A 17495-nucleotide genomic window follows, 5' to 3' on the forward strand; every position below is an offset into this window, starting at 1 on the left:
AGTAGTCCCACCCACCTGCTGTTCAAACCTTCTGTTTATGAGGGGCAGCCAATGAGAAGAAAGTTGGCTTAATTAAAGAGAGGATGGTTTAAAGACCTGCATATTATCCCTATTATTTCACGACAGGCTTAACAGTGATCATTAGGAGTAGATATGCATAACTGTGGGGGGTGCTGTAGCCAAGCCCATTCACACATGCGGCCGACTCAGAATCACCAGTTAACCCAACATGCAGGTCTTTGGGCGTTGGAGGCACCTGGAGAAAACATGCAAACTCCACACAGAAAAGCTGACAGCCAGTGGATTTGAGCCTTGCTAATATGTTTATTTTTAATGTGATGTCAACATGTTTGCTTGATATCAGCGTGTGTGTCATAACTGTAATGATAATCTTGTTCGCAAACACACTCTATTCTTTTAAATGAATCTGCGTGGTTATCTGAAATGGACAGCGCACACAGGGTGAGGCCTATTGTTTGCTGATAATAATATGGTCTTTCGTATAGCACCATCCTCAGGCAAAAATTCCCATTTTCCTGCCTAAGGTTGTTTCTCCATTTCTTCTTCTTCCTCTTCTTACACCCAGCTGTTTTCTGATGCAGTGAGCAATAGAGCCTCACGGCGCCTTTTAGTCATGTTTACTCAATCTGTCCTGTTTTTTTAAAAAAAAAAAAAAGATTTCTAGAGGGAGTTAAAAAAAAAGCCTTAATTTGTATTTAGGGCTGTTGTGTGTTTCATATGTCAGCCCTCCCGCTGTCAGGAGCAGCAGTGGTCAGAGGTGAAGGGTTAAAGGTCACTGTAAACCCCACCACATAACCTCCTGCATCCCAGAGCAGACAGGACTGACTAACAGAGAGACAGAGTGATGGATGGAGGGTTAACACTACCCTGTACCTCACACACACACACAGAGCTCAAATCACACACCCTCCCCTTCATCACCCTGCACCCTCCCTCCCTCCTCGTACTCATCCCCTTCCAGTCACCACGCCACCCTCCCATGAGTGCTAGCCAAAAGGAGGAAGGCTGAAGAATGAAGAGAGGAAAGAAAACGACAGAAAGCGCTGTCTGAGGAGGAGAGAGGGTCGGGTTGGTTGGTGGGGGGGTGGAGGGTGCGTCTGAGGAGAGAAAATGGATACAAAAAGTGAGAGAAGAGAGGAGTAAAAGGTAGGCTGGAGAGGGAGGGGGGCAGTAGATGGCGAGAAGGAGGAGGAGGAAGAGGTGGAGGAGGTGGGAAGTGGATAGAAAAGAGGTCACGTGACCATGTAGCAGCTGCAAGGCTGAGAGGGGAGAGAGTGAAAGAGACTCTCATAGGAGCAGAAAGACGACAAGCAGGAGGAGAACAGTGAGCGGCAGGGTGAGTGCTTGCATGATTGAATTATGCGCATATGCACACGGCAGCCCGCGTGTCTCTGTGTTTGTGAACGACATGGATAAATATCAGAGGGTGTAAGAAAAGATTGTAGAAAGAAGGAAGAAAGAAAGCAAGAGACAGAGAGGAGATTATGTGTGTTGGCTTTTGTTAAATAAGCTCCAGTGTGCTGAGATAAACAGGAAAGAGTGGAGAGAAAGAGAGGGAGAGATGGGGAGGAAAGAGTGGAGAGAAAGAGGGGGAGGAAAGAGTGGACGAGTAGAGGGGAGAGGGAGGGAGAGAAGGAGTCGATAGAAACTGTCTTATCATCTCTCCCTTGACTGCTGGGCTCAGCAGGGACAGAGATGTAGACACACACACAGCCTGTCAGGATCTGAGCTTTTGCTCTCTTCATCTCTCTCGTTCCCTTTCTGTCTATCTGATTCACAGTTTCAAGTTCAATTTTCTTTAAGACGTGTAAATACATGTGTGACCGCAGACATGAAGAAATTAGGAGGAAGGACTGTATAGAAACAGGTTCTGTTAGATAAGAGCGTGGCATGTCAGAAGCTACATGCATGTCAGTTGTATGCATCACACACTGTCTAGCTTTTTGTCAGCTTGCAGGGTCATAAAACCTGAAACGGCACATTTCTCTCTAATCTAGGCTTCTATGTTTGGGAGCATGTGCAAAGGAAACCTACCTAGAGTTAACCTCTAACCAGCTCTCGTTTTTTTTTTTTTTTTTTTTTTTAATTATCTCTTTCAATCTTAACCGAGTTTAAATCTGTTTTAATGCTCCTACATACTTTTTTAATCACTCTGCTGTTTTCCCTGTTTTGGAATCTGTAAGTCTGAGATTTCCAAGCTCTGAAATCCACCGTTTACTTTATTCTTCCACTTTATCAAAGTTGTCAGTGTGACGAGCGGCGCGTTCAATAATGGTGTTCATTGTGTTCATATGAATTTTTCATGAGTGTGTTTACTGCTCTGGCCCTTTTGTTTGCTCTTTTTGTGGTTTTATGTGTCTGTGTGAGTGTTCTAAAGGTGTTCGTGTGATTGTGTGTTGTGGTGCTAATGAGGTCAGTGCTGTAGCAGCCAGGGTGGGTGGAGGGGTGCTGGCTAATTCCAGCTGTAATTAACATTAGTGGGTCAGTAAGAGGGTAGAGGGTGAAGACAAAGGTTACCTTACTTGTGTTTGTTCTCAGTGTGTTCTCTGTCCAGTAGATCGATGGACGCTCTGTGTGTGTTTCTGTTTTCTGCATGTATGTGTGTACATGATTGCATGCTCCACAAGGGTGTAAAAGCGCAGTGTGGTTTGTGTGTAGACGCCCCTGCGGTCTTAAGATGTGTTGGGTGGCTCCCTTGAGGAAACGGACATGTGTGCACTCATGTGTGTGATTTGCTATTAGGGTCACCGCTCTCCTGCCTCCACACTGTCTCTAGTGGAGCTGACCCCCACGTATGCACTCACTATCATCCCCAGACACACACAAACACACACTTGTCAGTTGAGTTTTGTTGATTCAGAATGACTCTGGTACCAGCTGTGTTCAGAAATCTTTTTTTAGGCAGGAAGTTAGCCGAGTGCAACGCTGAGCGAGGCCTTCGCTTAATCAAATCAATAATAAAGTTCCTCGCATCTTTTCTTTCCGCTCTCGCCAGGTATGAACCATGAGTCCAATAAGTCACCATCATTAGGAATGATCTCCACGGCGAGTCGCACCACGGCTACAGTCAGTCCCCTCAGTCCACTAACCAATGGGAACGCAGTTGCCCAGTCTGCAAACTCTGGATTTGCTGCTGCCCTTCGTAAACTGGCCAAACAGGCAGAGGACCCCAGAGGTGAGCACTGGTTTAACCACCCTGCACACACCCAAACACAGCTCCAGCTGCCTCAAGCCCTGGAGAGCTAACGTATTTTTGAGCACACACACACACAAACACACAAACAGACTCCTCTTTGTGTGTCACACCCAGTCCAACCTTTACTGCTGGTGTCAGGTTTGTACAAAATCCTGTTGACTTTCCTTGTTTCTCTCTCCTCTGTGGAATACTTCAGCTTTTGCATGGAGAAATGGGAATCTTTGTTTGCACACGGACACTTTAGCAGGGCGTAGGAGAGTGGGTAATCTTACGGTTGATGGTAGATTTTAATTTGTTGCCTCTGGACAGAGCTAGGAAAGCTCTGTCCTTATTCTTCCAGTTATTATGTTAAGCTAAGCTAACTGACTGCTATAGCTTCGTATTTAGACTACAGACACGACGGCGGTATCAATCTTTTATGTAATGGGGGAGAAAAAAGCGGTTTCTTGAAGACAGGAACACAATGTTAATGAATGAAAATTGGACAGCGTATTGAAACACAGTGCCAGTAAAAGTGAAAGTAGATCCTTTCAGAGTATGGTTGTATTTTGTGAATTATTGTGAAATGTTTGGCTGCCTGGTAGCTATTTGGTTGTGTGTGTGTGTGTGTGTGTGTGTGTGTCCTCACTCAGCTCACTGCTGTCCTAATGAAGGTGCTGCATAAGAGCTGACCTATCCTGACCTCTCCCTCTCTGTCTCTTCCTTCCTTCGTTTCCATTCATCTCCTAATAATGAGAATCTAATTACAGCCAATTATAACAAGCTCCCTCTCCCCTTCTCTCTCTCTTTCTGTGTCCCCGACTCTCCATCACTATCTCATTTTCTCTACCTGCAGCTCTACATGAACTCATTGGTTCCTACCTTCTCTGTCTCATTATTTCCTGCTTGTTTCCGAGTGTGTTTGTTTGTGTGCGTGTGTATGTGTTTCTCAGAAATATGGAGTAATGCCAGAGTGAATGTTACGGAGCACGCACACACTCCCTTTATCACACCTCCCCTTTGGTGTCACACCCCAGCCTCTTTTTAACACAGTCATTTATGACATGCTTCCTTCGCTCTTTTTACAGCAGTTTTTTTTTTTTGGTGCGTGTCACACACCTACTTTCATCTCGTACCCTTTTCCTTCTGGTATCATTATTACACTTTCCTTTGTTTCTGTCACATTTTTTTGAAAGCTTTTTTATCAAAAATGACTGAAACAGTGTTTAGTTCGTCACGTTGACAAAAAAATTGAAAAAGTTATGTGCCACGGGGAGATTATTTGATCGTGAAATCTTTTTAATCTGATCAGATGCTGTTTGCTGTCATTCATTCCTCTTTCTCTCCCTTCCTCAGGTTCTGCCCTCAGCGGTGAATCGTCTCCCGTCTCTTCCCCGGCCACCAGCCACAGCTCGCCGGTTACCACCCCTAAGCGGGGCTCTTTAGGGCCCCTCCTGGGCCAGAACAGGGGCCGCAGTGTCCCCAGCACACCTCCAGTAGTCACCATTGCCCCCACAAAGACAAGCAACGGCCTGTGGAGGGCCGACGGAAGACAGGTAAGACGTGTCATTCATCACGCTGTCACACCTCTGGGTGTTTCGCGCCAGTCTGAGACAAAATGTCTGCTGTTTTCTCTCTGTGCATCTGTACCTTTTGTTCCCCTGTCACGCCGGTCTCCTCTTTTCTCTCGGCCCTTCCTCGTCTCTCTCTCGTGTTCTCTCAGTACAGATGAGTGGTCTGTCGCTCTCAGTCTCCTTTATCTGTCCTGCTGCTGCTGCTGCTCCCTCCATTAAAGAAATAGTCCCAGTGCTTATCAACATCCAACTGTCAAAACCAGCCGTCCAAGCGTTGCTTTCTTCTCTGTGTTGTCTTACGCTTTCATTTTCATGCTTCCAGCCACCCTCTTCCTTGCTGTTCTGCGTCTTTTTCAGCAACACATTAAGTGTTTGTCTAAAAAATACACACACAGTGGAGGCTGCAGAGACTGGCACTTTTTGTCTTCAGCTTCCTGCAGATTGTGTGCGTGTGTGTACTTGACCCTTCACCACAAAAGGCTTAGGATGTGAAAGGGGACCTGCGTGTGTGCGTGTGTGTGTGTGTGTGTGTGTGTGAATTTAAGCTGTGGCAAGTAACCAGGCCCCTCAAACAATGCAGAGGTTAGCCCCCACAGTAGCCACTTCCCCCTGGATCAGAGCTGCCTTTCTCCCCCTTCACAAAGACCACTCTGTGGCCCAGCCTGCCTGGGGCTCTTATTCAGACATTCAGAGAGAATCGAGGAGGGAGGGAGGCAGGGAAAAAAATGGAGAATAGGATGTTAAGAAAGGAAGGGAGGGAGTGTAAGAATGAGCGGGAGAGCAGAGCTGTGTGTTAATTCAGTGTTTGTCCGTACTGTGCGGACAGAGCAAAGGACCGTTTAACCAAAGGAAGCAGACTGCGTGTGTTTTATTGCCGGGTCTGTGAAGGCCATTGGCTGTCTGCGAGGTCAGAGGTCAAGGAATGCGATGGCTGCTCTCCAGACCGTCCATGTGTTGCCTCCCTGTCTCGTTTTGACCTAGTGAGGATTTCTGGGAGATGGCAAAGGAAAGCTGCTTCATCCCTGGTTTGAATCTGCTTTCCATGAGTGGCATATACAAAACTATTCAAACGTATTCAAAACACGAGTATTATACTGCAAATCAAGTGTTGTACTAAACTAAGGTAGCAGATTGGGTGTTGCTGAGAGAGGTCATTTGTTTGTGGTTTGTCTGTGGTCAGCCTGACCTGTACTGCTGTCTGTTGCTGTAGCAACAAGATATGACACATTAGTGTAAATGTATGTCTTTTTCTCATTAACATACTTTGCTAAACGGTTCCAGGCAGCTGTTTCTTATTTAGAATCAGTGTCTGGTGGTCTGTTGGCTTCTTGGTTGGTTGGTTAGTGAGTCGGTGGCTCCGTCACACCAAAAAATATCGCAGCACTTTTTCATTTTCAATTCCTGGTTTTACTTTGTTTTAATATCTGTTAATCGCTAACTGCAAGCATGCAAACAAACGGTTAGATCAGCTTAATCACTGCTGTAGACTATGAGTCTTTTCATTTTCTTTTTTTGCCTTACAGTTTGGAGCATAGACTGTATATGAAAATGGGAATAAACGTAAAGTCATGGATTAATTCGCCAATATTAGTTTTGGAGTCTTCATTATAGAAGAGTTTCGTGATTTTTGGAGCTAGAAGTGATATTTGGCAGCTAATGTTTACAAGCTACAGTAGAAACTCTATAAGTGCAACACATATATTGATGCCTACTAGTAAGTGCTAAGCATAAAACATAAACATTAAAGTTTAGAACACAGAAGATCAGTTCAGCTCAGTACAGCTGGCTGCAGTGACCACACCTTTTTCTTATAGCAGGCTGCAAACACGTTTGCCTGCTGCATTTTAGTATGGAAATTATATAAAGACTGTAAAGACTGACTTCCTTTTGGAGCACAAACAGTATAAACCATGGATGCCACCAGATGGCGATAGCTGTGTTTGCAAAGAGACATCAGTCCTACAGAAATCAAAGGAAAAAACCAGTCCCTGTCTTGACCTCTGTAAACACTTTGCTGCTAAGATTATGAGCTTAACCACAAGTTTTGGGTCATGCTGAACAAAACATTAAGTTTGTTTTAAATTTATTTTAAAATTCAGGATTATCTGTTCCATATTACCTCAATGGAGCACTTTGCTTTTAGTCTGCAGGCTGACTTGTAGTTCCTAAGATATTTAAAAGTAGAATGGGAGGCAGAGCCGTCAGATTTCAGGCCTCTCTTCTATGGAGCCAGCTCCCAGTTTAGACGTGGGAGACAAATGCCCTCTTACTTTTGAGATTGGGCTTAAAACTTTCATTTTTTATAAAGCTTATAGTTACAGCTGGATCACTCACACTTTTGTCTCTCTGTGCTTATACACCACTCTGCATTTAATCATCCTTTATTATTAATCTCTGGATCTCTTCCACAGTGTCTTTTGTCTAGTCTCCTTCCCCTCACCACCACAGAGTCCTAGCAGATTGGGATAAGACTGCGCAATCATTCACTAACTAATTGTGAATCACAGGTCCTTAAACAAGGACCGTGCAGTTTCACAGTCAGACCCGCCCTGGTGAAGCAGAAACCCTCCACTCGAGGTTCTGAAACAGGACTTTAGAAACCAGTGGGCGACATCAGAGAAGCTACATCCATCTCTTACACTGTCTATGGTTTGGAGCCAACCTCAAGTGGCCATTTGGTGAATTGCAGCTACTAGACTACTTCAGTATTGGCTTCATTTCTCAGATCCTTGAGCGCTGCTTGGTTTGAACAGAATTAAGAACAATGCCGCATGACATACCAGACAAAGTGGGAGAGAGCCTTGGATACAGGCATGGGGTACTTGTTTCTTAATGCGTGTTTATATGCAGGTTTGGCAAAAAAAAGGCCTATTTGGTCATGGTGGTGATTTTGAGCAATCGAGGATCAAATGCAGTGTTGTGGTGGCCAAATCATCTGAGTGAGAAGCTCAGAGAGGGAGTGGGTGATGAAGGATGGAGCAGTTGGCTAGATATTGGGATCATCTTTCCACTTTGATCTTGACCTGTTATGACATATCAGACCCACTTTTCCACTCCGCTGAGCCTCTGGCTGCAGCTCAGAGGTTTTTACGCAATCACTCCATCTTATTTCTCACTCGTCTTTTTCCAGAACTCCTCTACTCTGTTTGAATGTAGCGCGTGCACACTCACACAGACACACACTGGAAAAATAAAAATCACACCAATAGACATAGTAAAGTCTGCTCTCACACTTTCTGTATGTCTTTGTCAGGTGGAGCCGAGTGTTCAGGGTCTCAGCAGGGAGCGGGTGGGAGCTGAGAACCCCCAGCCACAGCAGGATAAGAGGACTCCTCCCATCTCTTCACCTCACCCCCTGGCTCACTCCTTTGGCCTCACACCAAGCAGCATCATGCAAGACCCCCGAATGCAGAGCATTAGGTAAGTGTGGCACGTGCATACTGCGTAGCTGTGCAGAAAAGTCTGCGTGCAGAATTCATTCTTAAAATTATCCTCTGAATATGTTCTGCAGTTTGCCGGGGCAGATGCACCCCGTAGTGCCCTCAGGTGCCGTTCCAGAGGAGTACCTGAGAGCACTCCGGCCGTTCGCCACCTCAGATGACCTCCGTCTGAGCTCTCTGCCCCTGAGCCTCGACCCGGCCGCTGCAGCCCACGCCGCCGTCGCCGCTTACTATCATCCAGCCTACTTGCACCACCCTCTGTCCTTACCGAGGTAACAGAAACCCACACAGCTGCCATTTATCTTTTTTTAGGTTAATGCCTGTGTATAGCAGTAATCTGCATTCTTCTTTATAGCCACCAGGGGGCTCCTTGGGTTTCAATGAGAAATGTAGCTGGAGTCAGGGGCTCCCCAAATTGATGACTTCACTTAATCTTTTCTGATTAGTCTATAGCATAATCACTAGTCTTAATGGATACAACATGATGATCATTTTGTAAGTAATCTAAATAGCAGGGTGTGTGTTACAGTGCAATTGACAAGTTATCAATCTAGCTTTGGGACTGCAATATTCCTCGTTTTCTCAACCCAATCTTGTCCTCTGGTTTTAAAACACGATGCTGAATTCACTTTACTAACCAGTAGGCATTATCATTGTGGCTATTCCAATTTTTATTTACAGTCTTTTTATATAGCATGCTGGAATAAAGCAGGAAGTGTGCAGTGTCCACTATAGCTCACCGGGTTGAGGTGGCGCCCCATAACAAAAAGCTAAAGTCCTTGCTGCAGGGGCCTGGGTTCCGACCTCTATTCTCTCCATGCTTTTACTGCTTCTTCTGCACAGTCCTGTCAAATAAAAGTCAAAATGTTAAGAATTAAAAAAAAAACTACATCCTTTAATCTATTCTGCACTCACTTATCAGATAACCATCAGCTCCTCGGTGGCAGATATATTCTGACTCATTTTTTGATTTTTTTTTCTGCCACAGGATGGAGGAGTCTCTGTGTCTTTCTGCACTGCGATCACAGTTCTACTCTGTGCCTGCAGGGGGTGCCTTCCCTCCACTGCACCCCTCTGCCCTCCACTTACACCTGCCTGGAGGCCGCTACCCTGCAGACCTAAACCACACAGCCTTATCTGAGAGGTAGCACTTTGTTTGTTTCTTCCTTTCCTTCTTTCTTTCTTTCTTTCTTCACTGTCTGCAGAGCTGTGTAATCTCTCTGCAGGGTAGGCACAGGTTGCTGACTGTGTGATATTTTTAGCACACACCCCACAGTGCCTCCTATACACTTATCACACACACACTGCCCTTCACACACACTGTACGCCCACAGACATGCATATGCAAGCCAGCGCTTACATAAAATCGCACACACATAACAAAGTATTTTTTTATTTTTTAAGTCCCTCTGTGTGTCTCTATTTTCTTTCAGCGCTTTGAGCTGCTTTCTCAGTTTGACAATACTCATTGTTTTCCTGTGGCATAATGCACAGGGGAAATGTTTGTGTTTGAAATGGATGGCATTCATCATCTGGTTCTGTAATGGCTCCTGCATATCTTGTAGGTTTGTTTGTGTGCTATTGATTGCTTGTGTGTGTGTGTGTGTGTGTGTGTGTGTGTGTGTGTGTGTGTGTGTGTGTCATTTTCCTGTGGATACCTATTAAGTGTTCATCTGCTCTTGCTCAGTCATGCTGTGTATGGATTATTTTCCTCGTGGTAAATGGAGAGTGTGTGTGTGTGTGTGTGTGTGTGTGTGTGTGTGTGTGTGTGTGTGTGTGTGTGTGTGTGTGTGTGTGTGTGTGTGTGTGTGTGTGTGTGTGTGTGTGTGTGTGTGTGTTCTTCTGCAGCTGCGTGTGTGTGTGTATGTTTTAGTAGAAATGTTTGTGCGAGGTTCACCAGTGTGTGGTTAATATCTGCCTCATGTTGGGTGTTGCATCTCTCACCTTCTCCCTTTTTGTGTGTGTGTGTCTGTGTCTGTGTGTACGCATACTTGTCAACCTCCCCCACAGGCTACAGATGGAGAACGAGCTCCGCCAGCGAGAGAGAGAGCAAGAGCGTGAACGAGAGAAAGAGAGAGAGCGAGAGGCCGGGCTGGAACGAGAGCGGGAAAGAGAGAGGGAGCGAGAGGAGGAGAGGGAGCGTGAGAGAGAGCTGGAAAGACAGAAGGAGAGGCAGAGGGAGAGACAGCAGCAGATGGTCAGAGCGGCGGAGGGCCACTACCTGGCTGAGCTGCATGCTCGGAGGGCACCACCGGAGGACAGGGCCAGGCCAGGAGAAAGGCTGACCCCGAACAGACTGGGTACCTACACACAAACACGCGTGCACATGTATGTGCGCTCGCCTGCAGGTGCATGCTCAAGCATGTATACAGAGTTTTAGAAACTGATTTATTTATTTATTTATTTATTTTTTACTTAATTTCAGTTAAAATACCCAAATAGTCTGTTCTGAATATAGCTGACTCATTATGACTCATTATTATCGAGAAAGAAGACAGAAGCTCACAACACTGCTGGTTTTGATCTGCAGTAGTTTAAATTTTTAACACTTGTGTTGCTTAAATAAAGTGTCTGCCCAACACTTTGGACCTGAGCCACATATCCTGACAGCTACTGGCCAGATTGCAATGAAATCTGTTAGAAACATTTATACCCCAAAGGGGAATTTCTAATGACTTGCTGACTTCTCAAGTTGTTGAAATAAAACTATCAAAGGATGCGGTAAATTGTTTAAAGTACAAGCAGACTGACATATAAATTAGCACACTTGTGGTTGAAACCTTTACATTTTATTCTCTCTTCAAGCTCTCGCTCTTTGGCTAAAAATCTCAGCTCTGCACACAGTCTGTCTCATTTTTTTTAACCTCTGTGAACACATTCTGCACGTAATACTATAACTTAAAAGGGCAATGGGAGCAGATCCTAAAATAAGGCTTCCTGCAGTGGAAAATGGACTAATATGTCCAGTTATACTTATCAAACTGAAGGACTTAGAAATAAAGACTGCATCAAATAAAGGCCCGTTACTTTGTGCTGTTGAAGTAAATAAACATCCTGATATATCAGCGTAGCACATAACACATGCACTTTCCATAACTCCACAGTTTCTCCAGATAAATCCAAGGACTCCGAACACCCAGGTTTTTCAGCACCTAAGCCTCTGCAGCCTAGCATTCACTCCTCCAGGGGCTCTGTGCCATACCCAGTGCCCAGCTTGTTGCCTTCTCACCTGGGGAAACATCATGCTGGTGCTGTTGGTGGGATCCATGGAGCTCTTTCCGCCAGCATGATGAGTCAGAGAGCCAGCGAGGAGGCGTGGTTAACACAACAGCGAGCACAAGGACAGGACAGGGAGCTTGGCCTCAGGTCACCGGGGAAAGGGGTGGAACCGAGGAGAGACGGCAGCCGGTGAGAATTAGCTGCTTCTTCTTTTGAATACAATTTGTATCCCTTTTGAAACACCATGCACTCTTTATTAGGTCCAGAATTTGAATAAAAAAAGTTTCTTTCTGTTCCTCTAAGCAGTACCGGTTCAGTCTATCACAACCCAGGCAGCAAAGATGTCGCAGCCTGCCTCGGCGCTCCACCGCCGCTAATCTCCCCAAAAGCTCCTCATCAACCTCCTGCCCCTGCCACTACACTGTGGAACCCAGCTTCTCTTGTTGACGCACCTGCAGACTCCCGCAGAAAACTAAACGCCCCAACGCCACCGAGTCGACCGCCACCGGGATTGACCAGAGCCGAGAGACCGCCTGCGGCATGGGGGGAGAGGCTGGAAGAGGGCAACAGGAGGATGGCAAAAAGCCCAGAAAGGTTCGCCTCACTCAGGGGAGCAAGTTTACAGGAGTGCTGGAACAAGAGTGAGCAGGACAGAGCCATCCAGAGCCTCTACCACCGGCATCACATCAATAACCTCCACCAGCGATCCTTTATGCCTCCGTCTATCTCCAGTGGAGCCTGCACTGACCTAGGGGGACGGTGCCAGGCTGCTTCTCCGCCAGCGGTAAGGGAGCGACCGCATCAGGTGCCTGACAGCATGATGGTGTACGATGAGGTTCTCCAGCAGCATCGCAGGCTGCTCAGCAAACTCGACCTGGAAGAGAAGAGGAGGAAAGAGGCCAAAGAAGGAGGTGAGAGGAATAAAACAGAAAGCAGCAGGAGGTGGAGATGGAAGACTAAAGGGAACTGCAGATCAGGTCATTACTGATGCACAGGCCTGCAATTGTTTTAATAATGCTCTGCCTTTACCAGGTTATTACTATGACCTGGATGAGTCATATGATGAGAGCGATGAGGAGGAGGTGAAAGCTCATCTGAGAAGAGTGACAGAACAGCCCCCACTCAAGCTGGACACGTCTTCAGAGGTGCGAAAACACACACAGTCACATATGCATTCATCACAGGTACAGTATTACGTTTTTTGGGAGTTTTTTTCCCCTTTTGTCTGATTGATCTTTCTCCAAAGAAAGTGGATTTTCTGCGTGTGTGTGGTCTTACTACGCTGACCCATCGCGATGATCTTCTGGCTCAGAAGAGGAGGAAGAGGAGGAGGATGATGAAAGAGCGCAGCGTCTCTCCTCCGGCTGTGCAGGGCAAGAAAAAGGCCTGCTCATCTTCAACATCTTCAACACCCACAACTCCCTTAACTACTCCGTACTCTGCCGAGCAGATGGACTGCACCCCCGAACTGGAGAAGAAAAAAGACTTCCTCCTTATGTTCAACCTCTCGCACGTCAGCCCACAGCAGAGGAGAGGTAACAACCTTTTTGGTATCCACACACACATCCTACGTGCTACTCTGCTTTCTTCAGAGTTGCTCTGGTGATTCCCCGTGGAGGGGATAAAAAATGAAGCATGTGAGAAGAAAATAAAGTTAGGAAGAATCTGAAGGCTGGAGTGGGATTTTCTGATTTGTCCAGCAAGAGTAGATTTGAGCCCACATCCAGGAAAGACATGGTACTGCTTCAGAATGTGTGAAATCTGTTTAAAAGGTCATTATTTTATGAAACTGGATAAACTGCAGATGTATAATGGAAAAAAACTGGCAAAACTAAATATGTAGAAAAATATCTTCAAGTACACTTTTGGGTGGCTGCTATATCAGGTAAACCTATTAAACTACCTGTTAACGAAAATCAACCAATCGCGTGGCATTAGCTTAGAGCAGGGGTCCGCAATCCCAGTCCGCGAGGACCAGTGCCCCTGCAGGTTTTAGATCTCACCCTGGGTCAACACACTTGAATCACATGATTAGTTCATTACCAGCCCCCTGGAGAACTTTAAGACATGTTGAGGAGGTAATTTATCCATTTAAATCAGCTGTGATGGATCAAGGACACATCTAAAACCTGCAGGGACACCGGCCCTCGTGGACTGGGATTGGGGACCCCTGGCTTAGAGCATTTAGGCGTGTAGACATGGTCGTGATGACCTGCTGAAGTTTAAACTAAGCATCGGAAAGAGAAGAACGTTCATTTTAGTGACTTGAACAAGGCATGGTTGTCAGGGTACTCCAGAATCTGAGGATCGTCTGGGATTTTCCCACACAGCCATCTTTACGGTTTATAAACACTGGTCCAAAAAAGATAAGATATCAGTAAGCATTAGTTCTTTGGGTGAAAATGACCTGAAAATGAAGTGCTGATGTCAGGAACAACAAAAAGTGCAACTATAGTATGCAGAAGAGCAAAATGTATGAAATCGTGAAGCAGATTTGCTACAAAAGCAGTTATTAATCAGAAAAACTTGGTCCTAAGAAAGTGGCATTGGCATGTATAAGGTGTACAATGCAAAAATCTTAGGGGTTTAAAAATAACATGAAGGTGACCACAAGTCCATACCGTCTGCAGTAGTCATTGAAAACAGATGGTGACGCTGGCTGTACGTTTGGGGTTCTTGTCATGCTGCAGGATGAATGAGGACCAATAAGATGCCTCTCTGATGGCAGAATGCAATGAATGAGAAATTTTCCATTGCTCTCTCAAGTTTTTATATTAAAAGTTAGAAATATTATTATGCAAAGACTGCCTAAGAAGTGTTAAATATTCTTAGAGCTCTTTGTTTTTCACACTGGCTGTGTTTTTATTTTATTTTACCCCTCTGTTAAAAAGAATCTCATAACTACAATCTGAAAATTGGATTTTCAAATACCAGCGTAAACTCTCTGTTGTTAAATGATTATTACTTGCTTGCAGGGACACTGTTGTATAATCAGCAGCTCACTTGCACTCTCTTTTAAAGTTTTTCCTCTTCATTTTCTGAAGACTTTTCTGTAAGGCCAGTGCTTCAGTAAGATTTAGTTGTCGATGAAATGGGGCATAAAATCTAAACTCAGTGTACGCTATTCTGACCTTAAGAAAACATTTGGAGACTGTTGAGGGGGGGAAACTGGTAAGAACTTCATTAAATTGAATTTTTTTCCTCTCTGAATTGGGCATTACCCTCAGATCATCCATTTACTGACACTTCCCCATTAGTTCCCGGCCAAGTCATTTTTTTTTAACACATATTTTTTTAAAATATGAGTGATGGGTGTTCTCATTCTGTCTTTTTCTCTGTAGATAAAGAGAGAACAGAAGAGCTGCTGAAGGCCATTCAGAGGAAGACTGTGACGTTAGACACACTCAGATATAATCCTTTACCACTGTGCAGAAGTCCTCCGGCTCCCTCCACTGGTGAGGCACACGCAGACAAACGCAGGAAACATGAATGCATGCGCTCTCGATTAATCAGCAAACAACTCTTTAATAAAACTTCTGCTTTTCTTTTAGGTGACTCCTTCTCAGCACCTCTGCCGTGTCCGTCAAATGGACACCTGTACCCAGACTCTCCCAGCCCCTCCCCTCCCTATCTTAGCAAACATAAACACCTTCATAACGACGCGCACAAACCACCTGTAGACTCCACGGTGACTCGGCTCCCTCCTCCCTTGGCCCCACATCATGAAAAGGTTGAATTCGTGGAGACACAATCGAACAGGAAGCGCCAGGGCCTCCAGAACGGCGCTGGCACTGGCGCTGCTGCTGCTCAGAAAAAGGAGCCCAGTCAAGTGCAGAATGGGCGGAATCGACCCTTGGAGCGGTTCACCCCTGAGGCCTTCGCTCAGCACTTCCATCAGGCTGTGCTGCAGTCCACACACAGCACACTGCAGAACAAAGGTTAGCCACGCTCCCATAGGTGCATGACCTGATTGTTCTTTAATGTTAGGGGTTTGCCACCTAGTGGTGTCAGTGTGCACTGCACTGCCTTTAAAATGTAAACAAAAGTCCAGTTCCTATCACGTTAAGTGAAAATCACATCAAGCTGTTAAAAAGAGCTACAAGGACTGACTTTGCTTTTTGTTTGTTTTGTCTCACTCTCTTCTTCTTAAGGACTCTCAAATTGTGTCCCAGAGGCCGGCGTGAAGGCCGATCCCTCGCAGCCTCACAGCGTCTCTCAGCTGAAAAGTTCAAATCTCATCCATGTCTCTCAGCGTGCACATATCAATGGCCATCACTTCCCTTCTTCTGTAGCCAACCGGGACACTCTAGCCCCACAGGAGAACCTGTCTGAGGATGAGGAAGAGTCCGATCAGGAAGAGGACGAAGAGGAGGAGGAGGAGGAGGAGGATGTTCCAAGGAAGTGGCAGGGCATTGAAGCTATTTTTGAGGCCTACCAGGAGTATGTGGACGGTGAGTCAGTGACATAGCACATGCATTACCCCAATAGTCGCTTTTTCTGTGATATGATGAAAACAGAGAAAGTTATTTATATACATGATGTAAAAACATTTTGTTGCATACATAATTGTAAAAGTTGTGCACTGCAAATGCCTACATATACAACTTGCATGTAAATAGTTTTCAGCAAGAGTGTGAGATTAATCTCAGAAGTCGGGTCAAAAATCAGTGAACAGTAAAAGAATTAGCCGGAGATGCAGGGACTCAAATTTGAAATTCTTGACTTTTAAAACTTAAGAGTTCTCAACCACCTATAACCTGCATGTTAATTTTTTGTAGGTTGTTAATTTAATATATGAACAAAATGTTGATGTGAATTGAGACATGAAAAACATCAAATGTCTTGGCAGATGTGCAGCACTATGGATTTCTTGGAGAGCTTTATGTCTTCTGGATAAATATAGATCCGTTCAGTTTTATTTATATAGTGCTAAATCTGCTTTATATTGTAACCCTATTGTAAGACCATACATTAATAAATTTAACCCCAAACAGTTCAATTCTTTATTACATGATTTATAGTTACAAAAATGACTGCATATATGTAACATTTACTCTTGATGTTCATATATTTTGCTAAAAAACATTCAGAATTTTTTTTATTTCTTTGTTAATTGGTCAGAGCAGTGGGCTATAGGGGTTGGACCCCCATTTTCCTTTAGCAAAAATTCAATGAGGTGCTGGAAACATTCCTCAGAGATTTTGCTCCACATTGACATGATGGCATCACTCAGTTGCTGCAGATACTCCCCGACATCCCAAAGGTGCTTTATTGGATTGAGATCTGAGTACTGCGGAGGCCATTTGAGTACAGTGAAATTACTGTCACATTTAAGAAACCAGTTTGAAATCATCTGAGATGTTTGACATGGTGCGTTGTCCTACTGAAAGCAGCCACCAAAAGATGGTACACTGTGGTCATAAAGGGATGGACATGGTCAGCAATGATACAATATCTTGTATCTTGGGTAGTGGGTGAAAGGAGGCCCTGTAGTTAGCTGACAGTATTGGCACCTGCTGTTGTACCTCATCTGCTTCATGGTCTGATGTGTTACCTTTACCTTGTTTGTAATGAGTTACTGCTGCTCTCCTGTCAGCGTGAAGTATTCTGGCCATTGTCCTGTGACCTCTGACAACCCAGAGACAACTGCCACTCACTGATATTTTCTCTTTTTTGGGCCTTTCTTTGTAGACCATAGAGATGGTTGTGTGGGGAAATCCCAGTAGATCAGCAGGTTCTGAAATAATGTCCCTGTGATAACAGTGCAAAGGTTGCATGGACTAATTGTACATGCAGAAGGAAAAGGCATTGAAATGACACTGAAACAATGGACGAACATGATTTAGAGAGACTCAAGTTGTTTTTTGTTTTGTTTTTTTAAATCTAAATTTAAACCCTGAGTTAGCGTCATCTGCTACATACAATTTAGACATCTTTTAGACCTCTAATCAAAAGTAAATAGCTCAGCGGGTACACTGGTGTGTGTGAGCTCAGGGGGGCTAAAATTGGAGTAAAAGACAAGTTAAAATGCAATATAATTAACTGAAACTGCCTGTTTTCTCTTCA

At 44.9% G+C, this 17495-nt stretch overlaps 1 protein-coding gene across 7 annotated transcripts in view; it reads left to right on the forward strand.

Annotated features, from left to right (window-relative positions):
* Positions 1-17495, forward strand: part of LOC101486128 (genetic suppressor element 1) — a 39832-nt gene that overhangs the window by 18501 nt on the left and 3836 nt on the right. For 5 of the 7 annotated variants that reach the window (XM_004553355.3, XM_023152460.3, XM_024803089.2 and 2 more), the window contains exons 2-14: positions 3017-3196; positions 4553-4752; positions 8024-8190; positions 8282-8482; positions 9199-9354; positions 10221-10510; positions 11315-11618; positions 11733-12340; positions 12462-12574; positions 12676-12964; positions 14771-14884; positions 14981-15367; positions 15581-15880. In XM_004553355.3, coding sequence (XP_004553412.2) covers positions 3017-3196; positions 4553-4752; positions 8024-8190; positions 8282-8482; positions 9199-9354; positions 10221-10510; positions 11315-11618; positions 11733-12340; positions 12462-12574; positions 12676-12964; positions 14771-14884; positions 14981-15367; positions 15581-15880 — 3309 coding nt within the window. Of the gene's footprint in view, positions 1-1160; positions 1358-3016; positions 3197-4552; positions 4753-8023; positions 8191-8281; positions 8483-9198; positions 9355-10220; positions 10511-11314; positions 11619-11732; positions 12341-12461; positions 12575-12675; positions 12965-14770; positions 14885-14980; positions 15368-15580; positions 15881-17495 lie in introns of those variants that run through there. The other 2 variants (XM_023152459.3, XM_023152457.3) reach the window with 2 other exon arrangements.

The sequence above is a fragment of the Maylandia zebra genome, linkage group LG7, assembly GCF_041146795.1.
Source record: "Maylandia zebra isolate NMK-2024a linkage group LG7, Mzebra_GT3a, whole genome shotgun sequence".
NCBI classification, from domain to species: Eukaryota; Metazoa; Chordata; class Actinopteri; order Cichliformes; family Cichlidae; genus Maylandia; species Maylandia zebra.